Source organism: Melitaea cinxia, chromosome 25, assembly GCF_905220565.1.
Source record: "Melitaea cinxia chromosome 25, ilMelCinx1.1, whole genome shotgun sequence".
Lineage (NCBI taxonomy): Eukaryota > Metazoa > Arthropoda > Insecta > Lepidoptera > Nymphalidae > Melitaea > Melitaea cinxia.
This window is the reverse complement of record NC_059418.1, coordinates 4,156,877-4,174,615: the sequence shown is the minus strand read 5'-3', so window position 1 is coordinate 4,174,615 and position 17,739 is coordinate 4,156,877. Positions and strand designations below refer to the sequence as shown.

The following is a 17,739-nucleotide window of genomic DNA, read 5'->3' as shown; positions in this document are numbered from 1 at the left end:
TGCAGCTTTTATGAATTTAGTTTAAGAACCAATTTTAATGATGTTCTAGGACAACCTTTTGCTTATGGTTTAAACGTTGAACTAGTCTGTTCAAAACGCTTTACTCATATTTCAATTAAATCAGCACTCGCGTCTTACCTAATTCGCCGCAGTCCATATTCAGAACAATATAGTCTCCTAGTAACGATGTATGATTCTGTCTCCAATAGAAACATACTTTGAAATATAGTTACCATTTTCGGCTTTTCATGATCAAATCAGGCGAAGGCCGTTTCTTAGAAAGTTTGCAGTCTTTTATCATAGTCTTAAGCTGATAATCATATTATAATTTCAGGTTAGCTTAGAAGGTCCTTATTGCGAAGTGTGCGAAGTACGTTTCATATCGGAGGAAGCGCATTCGAGGCACCTGAAGCTGTCTTCGCGTCATAGTAGTGATAATGATCCGTAAGTACACGGTCACCATCATCACTTCAGCCTAATACAGTCCACTGCTGGACATAGGCCTCCACAAGTTCGCGCCAAAAATGGCGTGAAGTCATGTGTTGGTGACCGCAAGGCTGGCTTTGTCGCACCGAAGACGCTGCTGCCCGTCTTCGGCCTGTGTATTTCAAAGCCAGTAGTTGGATGGTTATCCCGCCATCGGTCGGCTTTGTAAGTTCCAAGGTGGTAGTGGAACTGTGTTATCCCTTAGTCGCCACATGTGACACCCATGGGAAGAGATGGGGTAGCTATATTCTTAGTGCCGTAACCACACAGCTGTAGCTTCCGTATTTTGAATAATCGTAAAAGTACACGGTACTATATTATCTTAAGATCACAGCTAAGTAATAATGCCCTCAAGAAGTGTTCTGTTTCTTTGATGAGTTTGGTAGCCAGTTACCGGAAATGCGTTGTGCGACGGCAGTTTGTAGGATCGGCAACGCGCTTATAATACAACTCAATTTCCCCTGGTACAAGTGTCATGCTGTCGTTCAAATTTGACGATGCGTTGGTGCAGCAGTGATAACAATGGCGGATAACCGGTCGCGGGTTCGATCCCCGCACATGGTAAACATTTGCATAGACCATACAAGTGTTTACCTTAATCTGTCCGCTTGCGCTTGTGTATTGTGTTTCCGGACTCCCGACACACGAGTAAATCTTATTGAATGCCGTTGATTTTGAAGCATTATTGTCAATGATTATGACATTAAATAAAATAACGAAATCTAATATATATAAATCTCGTGTCACAATGTTTGTCCTCAATGGACTCCTAAACTACTTAACCGATTTTAGTCAAATTTGCACACCGTGTGCAGTTTGATCCAACTTAAAAGATAGGCTATATTTTATTTTGATATATTATGTTATTATTATATTTCAGAAAAAAATAAGGTGATACGAAGTTCGCCAGGTCAGCTAGTAATATATATAAATTCATAGATGTCTCACAAAACCATAGTGAAATAGTCTAACTTCTCTTATCTTCAGCAATAGGATAAGGAATGACTCACAAAGCATGAACACGGAGCGGAACGGACGTATAATGAGGAAGATCGAGCGCAGGCCCGTGATCCACCCGCGGTCGCCCACTATGGGCCACGACAACAGCGGCTCGCCGGTCACCTGCGAACAGGTTGGGTGTTTTGGTTCATTGGATCAAACTTAGGTATTCTGGCTCACTGGATAAACTAAGAATACATTTTGTAACGTAATACAATTATCAATATGAAAGTGTTACATAATACACACACACATAATCACAGGTGAATTTAAAATGCAAGTAACATGTATTTATATTTTTATATAAAACAAAAATAACGAACAATAAAAAATGTAATCAATTGCTCTCTAGAACTTAACATATCTGCATTAAAAAAAGTTTTTGAATTTGTACATTGATATATTCCTAGTTTGGTTTATTACTAAAATAATTTTATCATAGTAACTTCCGTGAGCCAATAAATTTTTTTTTGTTTTGCCAATACAAGAATGATATACCTATGCTTTTAGAGTGGACACTTACCAAATATATTTTTGACTTCTGCTCGTCCAAACTGCAGGACTGATTTAAAACGCAAAACATTTAAAATAATTAAAAGTCAAAATTAACATTTAAAATTTTCCAAATAGTAATCGTTTCATTAATCTAGGATACAATATTTGTCGTATTTTCTGTACAGTGCGGAATGCAGTTGCGTGACTTAAGACTGTACGCGCAACACTTCCGGCGCGCTCACCCCGACAAGAATCGAACCAAGTACCCCGCTATGAAAACGCCCTGCATGTGCGAGCAGTGCGGCCGGATCTTCCAGGTGACACACGCACGCACGCACACACGCACACACGCACACACGCACACACGCACGCACACACGCACACATGCACATACGCAAGCACGCACGCACGCACGCACGCACGCACGCACGCACGCACGCACGCACGCACACACACACACACGCACGCACACACGCACGCACACGCTCGAGATGGATATTTGTATTTGTATCTGTTGTCTGACCGTGCTTCGGAGACTACGTCAAGCTGTCGGTCCCGGCTGTTATCATACACAACTGATAGCGATCGTTACTCGCAGTAGGGAATATATCTGAAAACTCGCAGTGGGACAGCGCGTGGTGGATTAAGCTCCAATTCTTTTCACACATTGAGAAATTGACCTGCGCCCAGCAGTAGGCAAATAAGGAGCTGTGACTAGTGCAGTTTTTACAGTTTGCAAAAAAGGGCTAGTCGCGGTATTTATGATCTTGGAGCCCGAGTCTCCTTGCGGTGTGTTTTTTATAAGGGAGACGTATTAATAATTACGTCACAATTTATTTATAACAATAGTATACATATTCACAAGAATATTGATTGTTTTGGCATAAATGGTAAACACGAGAAAGAATACCAAAATTGTAACTCTAAGCTACCGACTGCGCAATGAAAACTTGTCCTTTCTGAGTCATAACCCACACACAATACCACAGTATTCGCTTGTGTAATAAAATCCCACAAACCCCGACGGCTGTTGTAGGGTTCTTGCATATATGTTAAATCTTCGGATAACTTTGTTATCGCGATGTGTGATATGTCAGTTCTTAGTTCGTAGTTCGTGTGTTGAGCGATAGATGTCGCAACAGAGTAACTGCGGAGTTTCTTGCTGGTTATTCTCTGCAGAATCTACATTTCGAATCGGTGTTAGCTACACTTTTAAAAATAACAATCACTTTATAAAATTTTAATTAGTAAAATGACGAGTCTAAAATGCTTTTTAGCCTATTTGAATAAAATTCTTTTGATTTTGAGTGGGAAGTTTAAAACTTAACCCGTTCCAGAGCATGGCCCTGCTGAAGGACCACATGTGGGTCCACACGGGGGAAAAGCGTTTCAAGTGCGACCGGTGCGACAAGAGCTTCACTCAGAAAACAAACCTCGTGTTCCACATGCGCGTGCACAGCGCCTCGCGCCCCAGCTACGAGTGTCCGCTGTGCGGGAAGTCGTTTGCCTTTTTCAACAATCGACGCCGGCACATGTTTGTGAGTTCCTTTGATTATCATATGTATACTCATTGTTGTCGGTCGATGGTACCCTTCTCGAAGTTGTTCAGGATTATACTTACCTAGGCCATACTATCCAACTAGGCCGCAACAACTTCGAGAAAGAGGCCGACAGGAGGATTCGGTTGGGCTGGGCAGCGTTTGGCAGGCTTCGTCGAGTCTTCACTTCGAAGATTCCGCAATGCTTGAAGACAAAAGTCTTCGAGTAATGCGTCCTGTCTGTGTTAACATACGGAGCCGAGACGTGAACACTGACGAAGGGACTGGTCCACAAATTTAATGTCGCGCAACGTGCAATGGGACGGGCTATGCTTGGGGTCTCGCTCAAAGATAGGATTAGAAATGAGAATATCCGCGAGAGAACGAAAGTAACCGACATAGCCCACAGAATTAGCAAGTTGAAGTGGCAGTGGGCTGGTCATCTGTGTCGTAGGACCGATGGCCGTTGGAGTAGACGGGTCCTGGAGTGGAGACCGCGTCTTGGCAAACGCAGTGTGGGACTTCCTCCGGCCCGTTGGACCGACAATCTACGTAAGATTGCCGGTGTAGGCTGGATGAGGATTGCGGAAAACCGGGATGTCTGGCGCGAACTTGGGGAGGCCAATGTCCAGCAGTGGACTGCCATAGGCTGAAGTGATGGAGTGATACTTATTGTTGAAGTAAAACGTCTTTACGCACGCTTGACTTGGGGAGTAAACTGGCGAATGCGTGACGAGAGCGTTACGGAAATTGTGATTGGGCGAGGCGATCGGAAGTTGAGAGGGTATATAGTACTATGGGTATAGTACCTAACTTATTTGTTGGATTCACCCATTTTAACTAACAGAAAAACAAATGAAAAGTGGTGGGAAACTACTTTTAATTATTAATTTAATTTTTATAATATCACCTTTTCATGGTATCAAAACCAACCAGTTACAAACAATACAACCAAAAGATTTTATTGCAATTTTTTACTAGAAAATACGAAAATACTTTTTCCTCGGTCTATTAAACACATCGGCTCGTTCTTTACAGAACATTGACTGGCAGTTCCGAGTACTAAGTCACTTCTGCAATAATTCACGATATTTGTAAAGATTGTGTGTACGTTTTCGAGTACTTCGTAAAGTTTCGAATCATTCGAAATTTAATGAGATGCGTGTCGTCCGTAGATCCACACGGGCTTGAAGCCTTTCAAGTGCGACACGTGCGGCAAGTGCTTCACGACGGCGGGCGAGCAGCGAGCGCACGTCGAGCACGTGCACCTCAAGAAGCCCTGGCCGCGCCGCGCGCGCGCGCGCCCGCACGAGCACTGCCTCGCGTGAGTACACACACACACGCGCCCGTCGAGCACGTGCACCTCAAGAAGCCCTGGCCGCGCCGCGCGCGCGCGCGCCCGCCCGAGCACTGCCTCGCGTGAGTACACACACACACGCGCCCGTCGAGCACGTGCACCTCAAGAAGCCCTGGCCGCGCGCCCGCCCGAGCACTGCCTCGCGTGAGTACACACACACACGCGCACGTCGAGCACGTGCACCTCAAGAAGCCTTGGCCGGTTTAAATATTTTTTTAACCATACTTCACTTCTTGGTATACTGTCAGCTTTTCATCATCTGACGTCCTGGCATATGTGCGTCAGTGTTGCCACTTGTAAGTTTAAAAACTATATTTGAATATACCTGGAAAAAGCATTAGATTTTTTAGAGATTAATGTCTACGTGACGCAAACCTATGACTACTCCCCGCCCCTGTGACCAAGCCTGGTATTTTTAAAGTTCAGAGTGTTCAAGGTTTTAAAGTTCGTGGTTTTTTCCACCCTCGGAACAGATCATGTGATGTGGATATGTTCCGTTATATAATTCTATATTCGAATAACGATAATTTTTGTTATTGAATACTATTTTAATTTAACGTTTAGTGACTATAACGTACTTTTTAAAACTTGCCCATAGTTAAAGTTTTATATTTTTTTCTTTTTCAGGTAACCGGAACAGTAGACATCTTAGAAATAATTCATACTCATAAAAAATAGTATTTAATAATTTATAACACAAGTGATTCTCAAAGTATTATTAAAAAAAAATTGATGATAATTGATATATTTTTAAGGAAATCATGAATTAGGAAATCGTAGAGTGCGATATAGTTAAATAGTTTTGGAGCAAAAAGATCTCATATATTTGTGTTTTTTTTTTATAATTTAATTTAAACTAAGATTTATATGTAATATTGACTTAAAGTATTGTGTATAAATTAGCTGTAAGATCAAAATTATGTTGTAATGTGTTTGTGAGCGTATTGTGTTTGTGTGCGTTGATAGAAAGTAATACGATTGATATTTATACTCGAATAATGTTTATCATTTGACATCTGAAAAACTTTTTAATTTTTATTACGAACTCCTAACACTATCACAAAGTATTCACTGCTTATTTACTTTACTATATGTTAAACAATGATATCTTTAAAAAATATGTATTACCTACTATGGCAGCTGTAATTAAAATAATCATCATCATAATCATCAGCTCACGGACGCCCATTGCTGGGCATAAGCCTCCCCTAAAGCTTTCCACGACGATCGGTTCAGCGCAGCACGCATCCAGCAGCTTCCCGTGACCCTGACCAGATAGTCGGTCCACCTCGTGGGGGGCCTGCCAACGTTGCGGCCATCGGTTCGTCGAGCTATGTGTCCTGCCCATTGCCACTTCAGCTGTACAATCCTTGTTGAGCAATGTCGGTTACCTTGGTTCTCCTCCGGATCTCTTCATTTCTGACTTTGTCACGTAGGGAAATACCGAGCATTGCCCTCTCCATCGCCCGCTGAACGACTTTGAGCCTTCTTATGAGGCCCATATTTAGCGACCACGTCTTGGATCCATATGTCATCATTGGCAACACACACTGGTTGAAGACTTTCGTCTTCAGACACTGCGGGATATTGGACGCGAAGATTCTCCGTAATTTCCCGAACGCTGCCCATTCGAGTTGGATTCGACGAGAGATCTCGTTCTCGAAGTTGAACCTACCTAACTGAATCTACTGTCCGAGGTACACGTAATGGTCAACAACTTCGAGAACAGTGCTCCCAATGCGAACTGGAGCGGGTGCGACATGGACGTTAGACATAATTTTCGTCTTGTCCATGTTCAGTTTAAGACCCACTCTTTGGGAAACACTGTTGAGATGCTCGAGCATTGTGTTCAGGTCTTCCAAGGTCTCAGCCATAAGGACTACGTCATCGGCAAACCGGCAAAAAATAATAATTTAAGTAACTGTGGAGGTGCTTATATTCTATTTTTTTGGAATAGTCTTAAATAGTAAACAAATATGGCGTACTTCCGACCAGACAATAGAGTAATATTGTAAGTGTAGTAAAGTGACACAAAGAGCAAATGAATGAACAATATTAATAAGCCATAGCTTTAGCCTGTAATATCCCACTACTTACTGGGCATAGGTCTCTTTCCTCATATAGGACAAGGATCAGAGCTTAATCCACCACACTGCTCTAATGCAGGTCGGCAGATATACTCCCTACTGAGAAAAACGATCACTATCAGGTGCACATGATACCCACAAGGACTGCACAAACACCCAGACGACGGTAAACACCTGTATGGCCAATACAAATGTTTGTCATGTGCGGGGATCGAACCCGCAACCGCCAGCGCAACAGGTACAATTCATGGCTGTAACTGTTGCGCAACGCAGCGTTATAAGCCATAGACGAATATACAATTCATTTTATGTTCAACTATTTAACGCTAACATATTGCTAAAATTATTTCAAAACCTAATAATATATTGAATATTTTTGCTAAGAATTAGTAGAGGTACAGAATTACGAAAAAAAATAAAAATATTAATCGAGCATCGAGCATAAAAGGCACCAAAGAGTGTAGCAGTATAAGCACGGGTCAGATGCCCCTGGGGGAATTTATGTCAAAATTTTGATGACGAAATCACCGTGTTAAGAGGAACATTTCCCTAGACACACCTCTGAACGCGCTAGTTTTTCAAAAAAAAATTTTTTTCAAATTTTGAAAAAAAAATTTTTTTTCTCTTGCAATATAATATTTATTTGTAATTTTTCTACCAATCGCTAGATACACTAAAGAAGCATTAAATAAGGTACTTTTGAAGTCTTCGCAGCAATTGATATATCGGAATATCACAAATTCAAAATTTTAAAATTTTAAATCTCACGTATTTTAAGAGACACTATCACGAATTTTTTTTTATAAATAGCCCTTACTACGCTCTATAAAATATATTTTTTTCAAAATTTTCTCTAGGGTAGATCAGTGTTAAAAAAAATATTATTACTATCCTCATATGAATAATTGAGCATCTGAGTAATACTGCTTTTATTTTTTAAATGTAATTTTAATAATAAGAACAATAATAATAACAATAATAATAATAATAATAATAATAATAATAGTAATAATAATAATAATTAATCTTCGCCACTGTCTTCTTCAATCGTTACTGTGATATTGTCTTTTGAGAATAATCGACTGAGTGTAAAATATTTTTCACATCTTTCGCTGTAATTTTTGTGTCATAGGAATATATTTTAATTAACTGTAAATCGTCTTCATAGAACCGATTATTAATTATATGGGTTGAACAACAACGGTTCCCTGTAGGAATGAAAATAGACTTCTTTGAATAACAGTGTAAGCGTGCATTGTCAGGTACAGTAATTAAATCTCTAGTGCTTGAACAAATAAAACAATATCTATGTGTAGATATAGTTCTTGGTATGAAGAGATCTAAATAATGTTCTGAAAATTCGTTAGAATCACTCCGTACTTTATAAGTAACGGATGGGTCCGAATCTGGAATCGGCTCAATTTCTGTTTCATCGAAAGCTTCTGAAGCTTTGCGCTTATACATTTTTATACGACAGGCTCCACATACTGCACTATTTGGAAAATAGTTTTTGGTTTTTCTAGCACACTTTGACATAATTTGATATCTTCCGGGGTTGTTAAAATTTTTTTTTGACCTTTCACTTTAAACACAGATCTATCACACACAACACATTTGAGATTCTTGTCACTCTGCATTTTTATCAACGAAGATAAATAGCTAAGATCACATGAAATGTTACTATTTAAATACAATGTCACTATGTTACATTACTGCGTTTTCGCCTTTAAATGTTAGTTTTAAATAATTTATTTAAAATTATTTTTATTCAAAATCACAGTATAAAAATATTAGAATCACTATATCAGAATCACTAATATTGAACTATATGGCAGTCAACTTCGTAATAAGATGATTTCGTATCAGCAGACAAAAGAAACATACGTTTAGACCGCGAATTCAAGAAAACAACAAAGTAAACAAACACGCATCAACTTGTCGCGTATTGGGAGCGACGACTAGATGCTCGCTCGAAACAAATGTAACAATAAACCGAGAACTAAAATAGTAACAATATACATATAAATTAACCTCATATAAAACATTCCCAAATAAAACATAAACTAAAAAAAATTCTTTAGACGTAGCTAAAATAATCTTTTAATTTTCATGCCTCTTGAGTAGAAATACAACTTAATGCATAAAACAAGTAAAAGTTCATCATTAAGAATTAAAAAAAAATTTTAAACATAAAAAACAAAAATCGCACATCAATTTCTTACTGTTATAATTATTAATATCGTAAATATTAAAATTACATTTAAAAATTATAGCAGTATTACTTGCTCAGATGCTTAATTATTCATATGAGGATAGTAATAATATTTTTTTTAACACTGATCTACCCTAGAGAAAATTTTGAAAAAAATATATTTTATAGAGCGTAGTAAGGGCTATTTATGAAAAAAAATTCGTGATAGTGTCTCTTAAAATACGTGAGATTTAAAATTTTAAAATTTTGAATTTGTGATATTCCGATATATCAATTGCTGCGAAGACTTCAAAAGTACCTTATTTAATGCTTCTTTAGTGTATCTAGCGATTGGTAGAAAAATTACAAATAAATATTATATTGCAAGAGAAAAAAAATTTTTTTTTCAAAATTTGAAAAAAATTTTTTTTTTAAAAACTAGCGCGTTCAGAGGTGTGGTAACCTAGGGAAATGTTCCTCTTAACACGGTGATTTCGTCATCAAAATTTTGACATAAATTCCCCCAGGGGCATCTGACCCGTGCTTATACTGCTACACTCTTTATATTTCGTTTATTTGAAATGGTCGGTAATAAAAAAGTCGTCAAAAATAACATTTACAACAAAATAAGGCCGCCTGTGTCTAGAAAAAAAGTTGACCCTATTAATATTAATTGTGACATTATTTGTATTTACTATGAATAAACAACCTTGCGCCGGCGGCACACTCTCTCTAACATCTAAAAAAAGGACTAATAACATTGTTCTCCACGAAGCTCTCATTGGGTAATCCTAAGTCTCATCAGTCTCAAAAAAAAAAATTTGTTAACTACAGTAAACTTTTATGTCATTGCTATGTGGTATACTGTAATATTATCCCACCAAATAATTTTCATGTAAAATGTTGCCAAGACGAGATCATATGGCTCGCACTGTCAAAAAGTTATCAGATCTCATGTAGAGCCAAGCTTCTACTCTACACGCTCTAACTCTACAATCCCTAACTTCACAAACTCTACACCTTAGTCAAAATATGTGGCTTGGCCGTTTCGCTACCGTCACGTACGGTGAAAAATTTATTCACTGTTTATTACTTTTCTGTTATACAAGAGTTCTATTAAAGAAAAAATAAAAAGAAGAAGAATAATTGATATATAATACAAATAAAAAGAGAACATATATATATATATATATATATATATATATATATATATATATATATATATATATATATAACATAACTATAACATAACTATATAGAACATATATATATATATATGTGTGTGTGCATAATGTATATTTTAGGACACTACATTTTTTTCGTGGAAAATTGTAGCCAAATGTTCATGTAACAACACATATCTTGGAAATTAATTTTCACACAAAATTAATTTTGAAAAAAATAAAACTTCGTTAAAACGAGTAAATTCAGGTCATTTTTATATATAGGACATGCCTATATTATTCTTTATAATTAATCCTCGTATGTCGTATATTTAAAGGACATTAATTTCATATAAAAGTTCGTATCATTTCTACTAGATGGCGTTTTTAATTTATTCGTAAAATCGAATGTACTGAATTTGGATGCACTATTTACTTTCATTAAAAACGCATCTCCGTTACATACCTACTTCACAAATAAACTTATTCATCACTGATATATTAATATTTTCACTAATAACAAGAACGCACAAACGAAAAACTCAAAGTGATGATGAGTCATAATATTCATCATTACAGCCTATACAGTCCACTGCTGGACATAGGCCTCCACAAGTTTACGCCACAAATAACGTGAACTCATGTGTTTTGCCCATAGTCACCACTGGCCTTGTCGCACCGAAGACGCTGCTGCCCGTCTTCGGCCTGTGTATTTCAAAGCCAGTAGTTGGATGGTTATCCCGCCATCGCTCGGCTTCTTAAGTTCCAAGGTGGTTGTGGAACCTTGTTATCCCTTAGTCGCCTCTTACGACACCCACGGGAAGAGAGGGGGTGGCTAAATTCTTTAGTGCCGTAGCCACACAGCTCCATAATATTACTCTGTGGAATTATTCGAATGGCGGATGCGATTATGCGACCGTGTCAAAAATCATAATTATTAGTAACAACTGTATAGAATTTCATCATCATCATTCCAGCCTATTGTATAGAATTTAGGACAATGTAATTGGACAGGTTATTCTTAGGCCGTGCCTCCTGTCATTGTTAAGCCGACCAATGTTAAAAACACAATATTTGTTCGTATTCCATATGACGCGCGACATTACAAAATTGTAGGATTATAAAAAGTAGTAATAAATAGTTTCATAAAAGGCCCGTTGATTCGCGCGAAGCGCTGATTTCACAATAAATATGACGCCGGGTTTTTCAATTGAAGCGGACTTAAATTAAATTATGGTTTATATCTTTTTCAAAAATATGTAATGTTCATGTTTTATATATCATTTTTAGTAACATGACAAGGTAGGCAGTATCTTTCTGAGTATATGGAAAGCACGCTACGGAGTAAACTGTACACAAAAAAAAAAAAAAAAACGCAAAAACGCCATCTATCGTTCGCGTATCGCGAAGCGCTGATTTCACAATAAATATGACGCCGGGTTTTTCAATTGAAGCGGACTTAAATTGCATTATGGTTTATATCTTTTTCAAAAATATGTAATGTTCATGTTTTATATATCATTTTTAGTAACATGACAAGGTAGGCAGTATCTTTCTGCGTATATGGAAAGCACGCTACGGAGTAAACTATACACCAAAAAAAAAAACAAGCAAAAACGCCATCTAATCAGCTTAAACTACTTCAATGAATATCATGCATGCCATCTACCTAAATTACGTTAAACTACTTCAATAAATATTTATAGAAAAATTAAATGGGTATTAATTATTATTACCAAACTATTTAGTCGTTATGTATAATGCATACATTTACAATAGTTATGAACAACGAAGCAAATACTGTCTTGATTGCATCATAAATTTGTTTACGTTATAGCTACAGGATATTCCCTGAAAATAACGACGTTTGTGGCCATCTTTTACTCTAGATTTTCTCACACGTTTTAGATTTTGCGTGGGGTCCAATTTTTATGTTATGTTTATGCTCATTTGTGTTGTGATTGGTTCATTCAACTAAAAAGACCGAAATTTTTTTTTGATGTCTGTGAAAATTTTCAGTAGCGTAAAAGGCGACCAGTAGCTAATTAGATAGTTTTGTCGCCGATTTCCACTTCGAAGTTCGAGAGCCTAAATGGGCAATACTGCGTAGCGGCGGCGGCGGCGCAGGAGCGCGGCCGTTGGTTGCGCTGTACTGTAAGGCTGTCGACGCTTCAACGGACATTCGATTAACGTCTGTTACGCCTAATAACGGTCATTTTTCGTAGAACGGACATTTGTTACATACCTAAATACAACATGAATATCTAGAAACATTATAATACGCGAAACATTAATTTTGTTTGATATAGGTACATATAGTCGCATATTTTTTTATTTCTTTTATTACATAGCTACTTAAATATTATTTTATGAACTTCAAAAATAATTAAATTAAATTAAAAAATGAATATTGAACCAGAGTCACACGAAATTTAAAACAGTAGATAGGTACCTAATTATTGTTTTGAGTTCGCCATTATAATTTCGGAATACATTATAATTTTGAATTAAGGGAACGTAAACTACCTAGTATCTAATGATAAAAATCTGACCCGTCATTTTATAATATTTTTTGTTGGGTGGACCGATTTCGAAGAATCTTTTTTTAATCAAAAGGTGGTGCTTGTCATATTATGCTGTCATTTAAATTTGATCTTGTACTTTTCGAGTAATGTATACTAATATTATAAAGCTGAAGAGTTTGATTGTTTGAACGCACTAATCTCAGAAACTACCTACTGATCCGTAAAGTTTTGCAAAAATCATGTATGACGATGTGCGACAGCAAATATCTATCTTTTAAGGTTGGCTCACTATAACCTTTTTTATGCTAACCGAGTTTGTTTTAAAATAATGCATTATTTGCGAAGATGTTTTTATAAACACGATATTAATCCATAACTAAATAAATACGTTATTCATCACAAGTACCTATTTAGTTTAAAACAAAATTGATTCGATTTCAATGAGTATCTCAGGAGATATTGCAGTTTTAAAATAACATCGCAGCAAAATAATGATCTAGACGGTATTGCGCGTGCCTGTGTTCCACGCGGACGAAGTCGCGCGCAGAAGCTAGTATCTAATAATGCGCATTTACATGACTATTTTTTCGTCTTCCAACCTTATTTTATTGAACGATATAATTGAAGTTGTTTTTTTTTTCGTTTGCGAATAAACACAATTACATTGTTTAATATTATTTATTTTATTGCAATATCTTTGAAAAAGTTGTTTTTATTACCAACCAAATTCAAGTACTTCAATAATAATTATTGAGGAAAAACTGAATATACAAGTATTTTTTTCTCATTAGGTGTCCTATCCTATCTTGGGTCCCGTCAAATACGTTTCCAAAAATAAGGGGAAGGGGATCTTAAGGTTAAACAAGTCGCTCATCTTTCCATACAAACGTATAAACTATAACAGTACCTTCTACAATGTTTGACGTTGACCATTCATAATTAAGGATAATATCAATTGATCTCGTCGTTATCTATGTATTTATGTACCCAAAACCGTAAAAAAGTGTACATTTAAAAATACAAGCTTCTAAACTTTCGTATTTCAACACTGATTTTAGCCCAACTTTGGGCGAAAATAAATAGTATACGGAGAAAGAAAACTCTAAAATAAAGCCCATACCGATATAGTTTAGTTATTCAAAAGTGGAAATAAATTTATTTCGAAAAGATACATTTAGTAGTTTTTCTATAATAACAGTTATGCTAAAAGTCTATTCACATTTTTTACGCGGTCGTTTTAGGAATGAATCTATGTGCCTTTCAACCTACGCGCGGGGAGTGGGAGGGAAGGCAAGCGCCGAGCCATTCGCGCGCGCGGCCTTACATTATTATTAAACAATGTCTTATGTTCTGCTTACTGTCTTAATATTACTATGGAATTCCCATTTTGAGTGAAACTTACGTTGCGTTTGAATTTTGACTTTGTCTCGCTAATCGCTATTATTAGTACCTACAGTGAAGGGAAGTGACTTGTATATTGTTTCTCTATAAAACAATCAATAATAATAATAATAATTATTATTTTTATAATAAATTCTTTATTTGACCAAATACTGTACAATTTTATAATCCGCCAAACTGCGTGACAGTTTATCAGCGGAATTAATGCTTGTCAATAAGTACAGTACCTATCCTAGTCGTTTACTAAGTTCTTAGTAACCTGCTAGCAACATTTTACACAATAACTAAATAGGTATATAAGACTCGCAATTTTTTATGAATTCTGTGAACATAGCCTCGAACGATTGGTGGTCCTTGCTAAACCGTTCACAATATTTTTTTGACAAGAAATAGGCAATAGTCGCGGCGTTGTCGCGTGTCGCGGCAGTAGGTATAGTTCGCGTCATGTAAAAAGAACGCTGAAAGAAACTGGAGGGGGTGCGTTTGCGCATGGGTATACTCGCGCACAAGTACTACTGTTTTATTTTTTAATTAGGCTTTCACTCGCGGCTTCGTATAATGGTTATTGGCAGGTACATTAAAAAATACTAGAAATACAAGTGCGAATAATTCGGACTAAATAAGTATAATAATTATCACTTTACAAAATCACAATTTTTTTTTAAACAAAAGCAATAACAAATTTTTTAGTTATTGAAATGTCGTATTCAAAAATAATAATTATCTGTACTCCCGATATTCGTATCTTAATAGTTTTTATGTGTTTAAAATGATAAATTGATAATTGTTTTTTAGTGAAATAAATAGTAAATGGAGAATTTTGTAATTTAAAACTTTTGTGCGCGATAACATTTTGAGTCGACGTCGAACTGTCAACCGCTGTCAACCAATAGCACACCGGCAAGCATGCGACACCTGATAAACACTCCCGTCCCCCTACCCGTACCACCAAATAGACCGATAAATCGCTTCTGCGCAGCTTCAAGGCCAGCGTTCTTTTTACATGACGCGAACTATACCTACATTAAAGGTAGGTACGTATTTACGTTAACACGAATCTCTTATTCCTTGCAGCGGTTGATCGTTCGTGTTCGCGCGAAATTTATAAGTAGTGTGAAAAATATTTTGTGGTTTTAATTTTTTATTGCGTTCTACAAGGAAATAAAGTAGAAAGTAATCTGAAGTAAATCATTCTAAAAACTATATTTATTAGTTGTACAATTTACCTAAATGATATCTTTGGGACACTTGGGAAAAAGGGATTTTGGGTTATAATAAATCATCACTTTCTCTAATACTCCGAAAAAAAAACAATTTAATCGAAATTTTGTTTTTATCGTGATTTATAGAAAATAGTTTACAATTGTGGTAAATTTCCTTTCCCTTTAAGTCGTACCTAATTTTAATCCTTGTAGGATCCTGTAGGCAATGCGTACCTACCGCAGCGTATGTAGCTTTAATTTATTTACTAGCTACATGCCTAAATCTGTACCTCCTCCAACCTCCGTAGCGCGGTGGCTAAGACGCCAGCTGAGCGACTCGTGAAGTCACAGGTTCGATACCCGCACGGCGCAACAAAAAAAAATGTAGGCTAAGAACCTTAGATTATGAACCGTCGATTTATGGGTATTTGTGAGCATAATCTAAAGTTTAACCAATATGTATATTCCGAGTCTAGGTGTGTATGTATTTATGTATGAATTTTTTTTTTTTTTTATTTCACTAGTTCGGCAAACAAGCGTACGGCTCACCTGATGGTAAGAGATTACCGTAGCTTATAGACGCCTGCAACAGTAAAAGCATCGCAAGCGCGTTGCCGACCCTATACCCAATCCCCCCCAGGAGCTCTGGTCACTATACTCACCAACAGGGACACAATACTGCTTGAAAACAGTATTATTTAGCTGTGGTCTTCTGTAATGTCGAGGTACTACCCCAGTCGTCAATATTCTAGGATCACCCCTAGCTCACTAGGTACATGGTAACATAACACAAGCATTTGCTTTTAGTTAATGTGATTGTTTGGGGAAGTTATTCTTTATTTTAGTACTTATAGTTAGTAGTCTCACTACTTCCGACCTACAATACAATTAATCTTTATTGCAAACTAAGTAAAACAGATTCACAGGACAGGATAAGACCAATAAAGATAAATAATACTAATACAGATTATGTTGTACAAATTTTTTTGTCCTCTGTTCTTTCCTACTCCTCAAATCCTATAAATCAACTTCAACTATCACCAATTAGTAGGTAAGTACTATTTTATACGTTACTAGCGACCCGCCCCGGCTTCGCACGGGTGCAATGCTGATACTAAATATACTTACCTACTACAGAATGTCTTTATACACAACGTTCACAGCTTTTAACCGACTTCCAAAAAAGGTGGAGGTTCCCAATTTGATTGTATTTTTTTACGTATGTTACTTCAGAATTTTTGACTGGTCGGATCGATTTTTTTTTAACCGACTTCCAAAAAAGGAGGAGGTTCTCAATTCGACTATATTTTTTTTTTTTTTTATGTATGTTACATCAGAACTTTTGACTGGGTGGAGCGATTTCGACAAATTTTCTTTTAATCGAAAGGTGGTGTGTGCCAATTGGTCCCATTTAAATTTATTTGAGATCTAACAACTACTTTTCGAGCTATATCTAATAATGCGTTTTTACTTGACGCTTTTTTCGTCGACCTACGTTGTATTATACCGCATAACTTTCTACTGGATGTACCGATTTTGATAATTCTTTTTTTGTTGGAAAGGGGATATCCCTAGTTTGGTACCATGATAAGGAAACCAGGATCTGATGAAGGATCCCAGATAAACCGAGGGAAACTCTCGAAAATCCGCAATAACTTTTTACTGGGTGTACCGATTTTCATAATTTTTAATTGAATCGAAAGCTGATGTTTATCATGTGGTCACATATAAATTTTATTGAGATCTGATAACTAGTTTTTGAGTAATCTTTGATAACGCGTAGTTACTTGACTATTTTTTCGTCGATCTACGTTGTATTACTTGTAGATGTAATTGAAGTCGGTTTTTTTTCGTTTGCGAGCAAACATAATTATTATTATTATTTATTTAGGCACGCGACGCCGCCGGCTGCCCGGCCTGTACCGCCGCAACCGTTATGTCCTTGCATTTTATAAATCTGTAATATCTTCGAAAATATTCATTTAAATTACATGCTGTAAATAGCTATATTGATCTATATTAAATGCACAGTATATTTAAGGTAATTAATGGGACAAGGATTAATTCTGTTTTGCTTAAAATTGCTTCGTAAATAAGCCATTATTTCTCGTGAAAAGTAAAGGATAAAAAATGGTTTATCGTGGGTTATCCCTAAGATATAGACATATACCATCGCGGACTTTTTTGGAGATCTTTTTAAGATGTACAATACTGTAGTACATTATTTTGATCCATCTCGTAGGGTTCAGCCAGCGTTTGCAACGTAAGCGAAAAAGAAGGCGACATCACATTAGA

At 36.7% G+C, this 17,739-nt stretch overlaps 1 protein-coding gene and 2 long non-coding RNA genes across 3 annotated transcripts in view; 2 read left to right on the top strand and 1 right to left on the bottom strand.

Moving 5' to 3' along the window:
* LOC123665966 (PR domain zinc finger protein 15-like) overlaps positions 1 to 469 on the top strand; it is a 31,190-nt gene extending 30,721 nt beyond the window's left edge. The window contains exon 12 of the mRNA XM_045600188.1: positions 335 to 469. Coding sequence (XP_045456144.1) covers positions 335 to 448 — 114 coding nt within the window. The 3' untranslated portion in view covers positions 449 to 469. The remainder of the gene's footprint in view (positions 1 to 334) is intronic.
* Positions 69 to 4,273, bottom strand: LOC123665968. Its single transcript, XR_006745138.1, has 3 exons — positions 4,188 to 4,273; positions 407 to 412; positions 69 to 81 (listed from the first exon to the last, which is right to left on the bottom strand). It is a non-coding gene; the product is annotated as an uncharacterized LOC123665968 (long non-coding RNA).
* Positions 4,274 to 4,860: 587 nt separating this feature from the next.
* On the top strand, positions 4,861 to 5,899 carry LOC123665967. Its single transcript, XR_006745137.1, has 2 exons — positions 4,861 to 4,937; positions 5,503 to 5,899. It is a non-coding gene; the product is annotated as an uncharacterized LOC123665967 (long non-coding RNA).
* Positions 5,900 to 17,739: the final 11,840 nt, after the last annotated feature.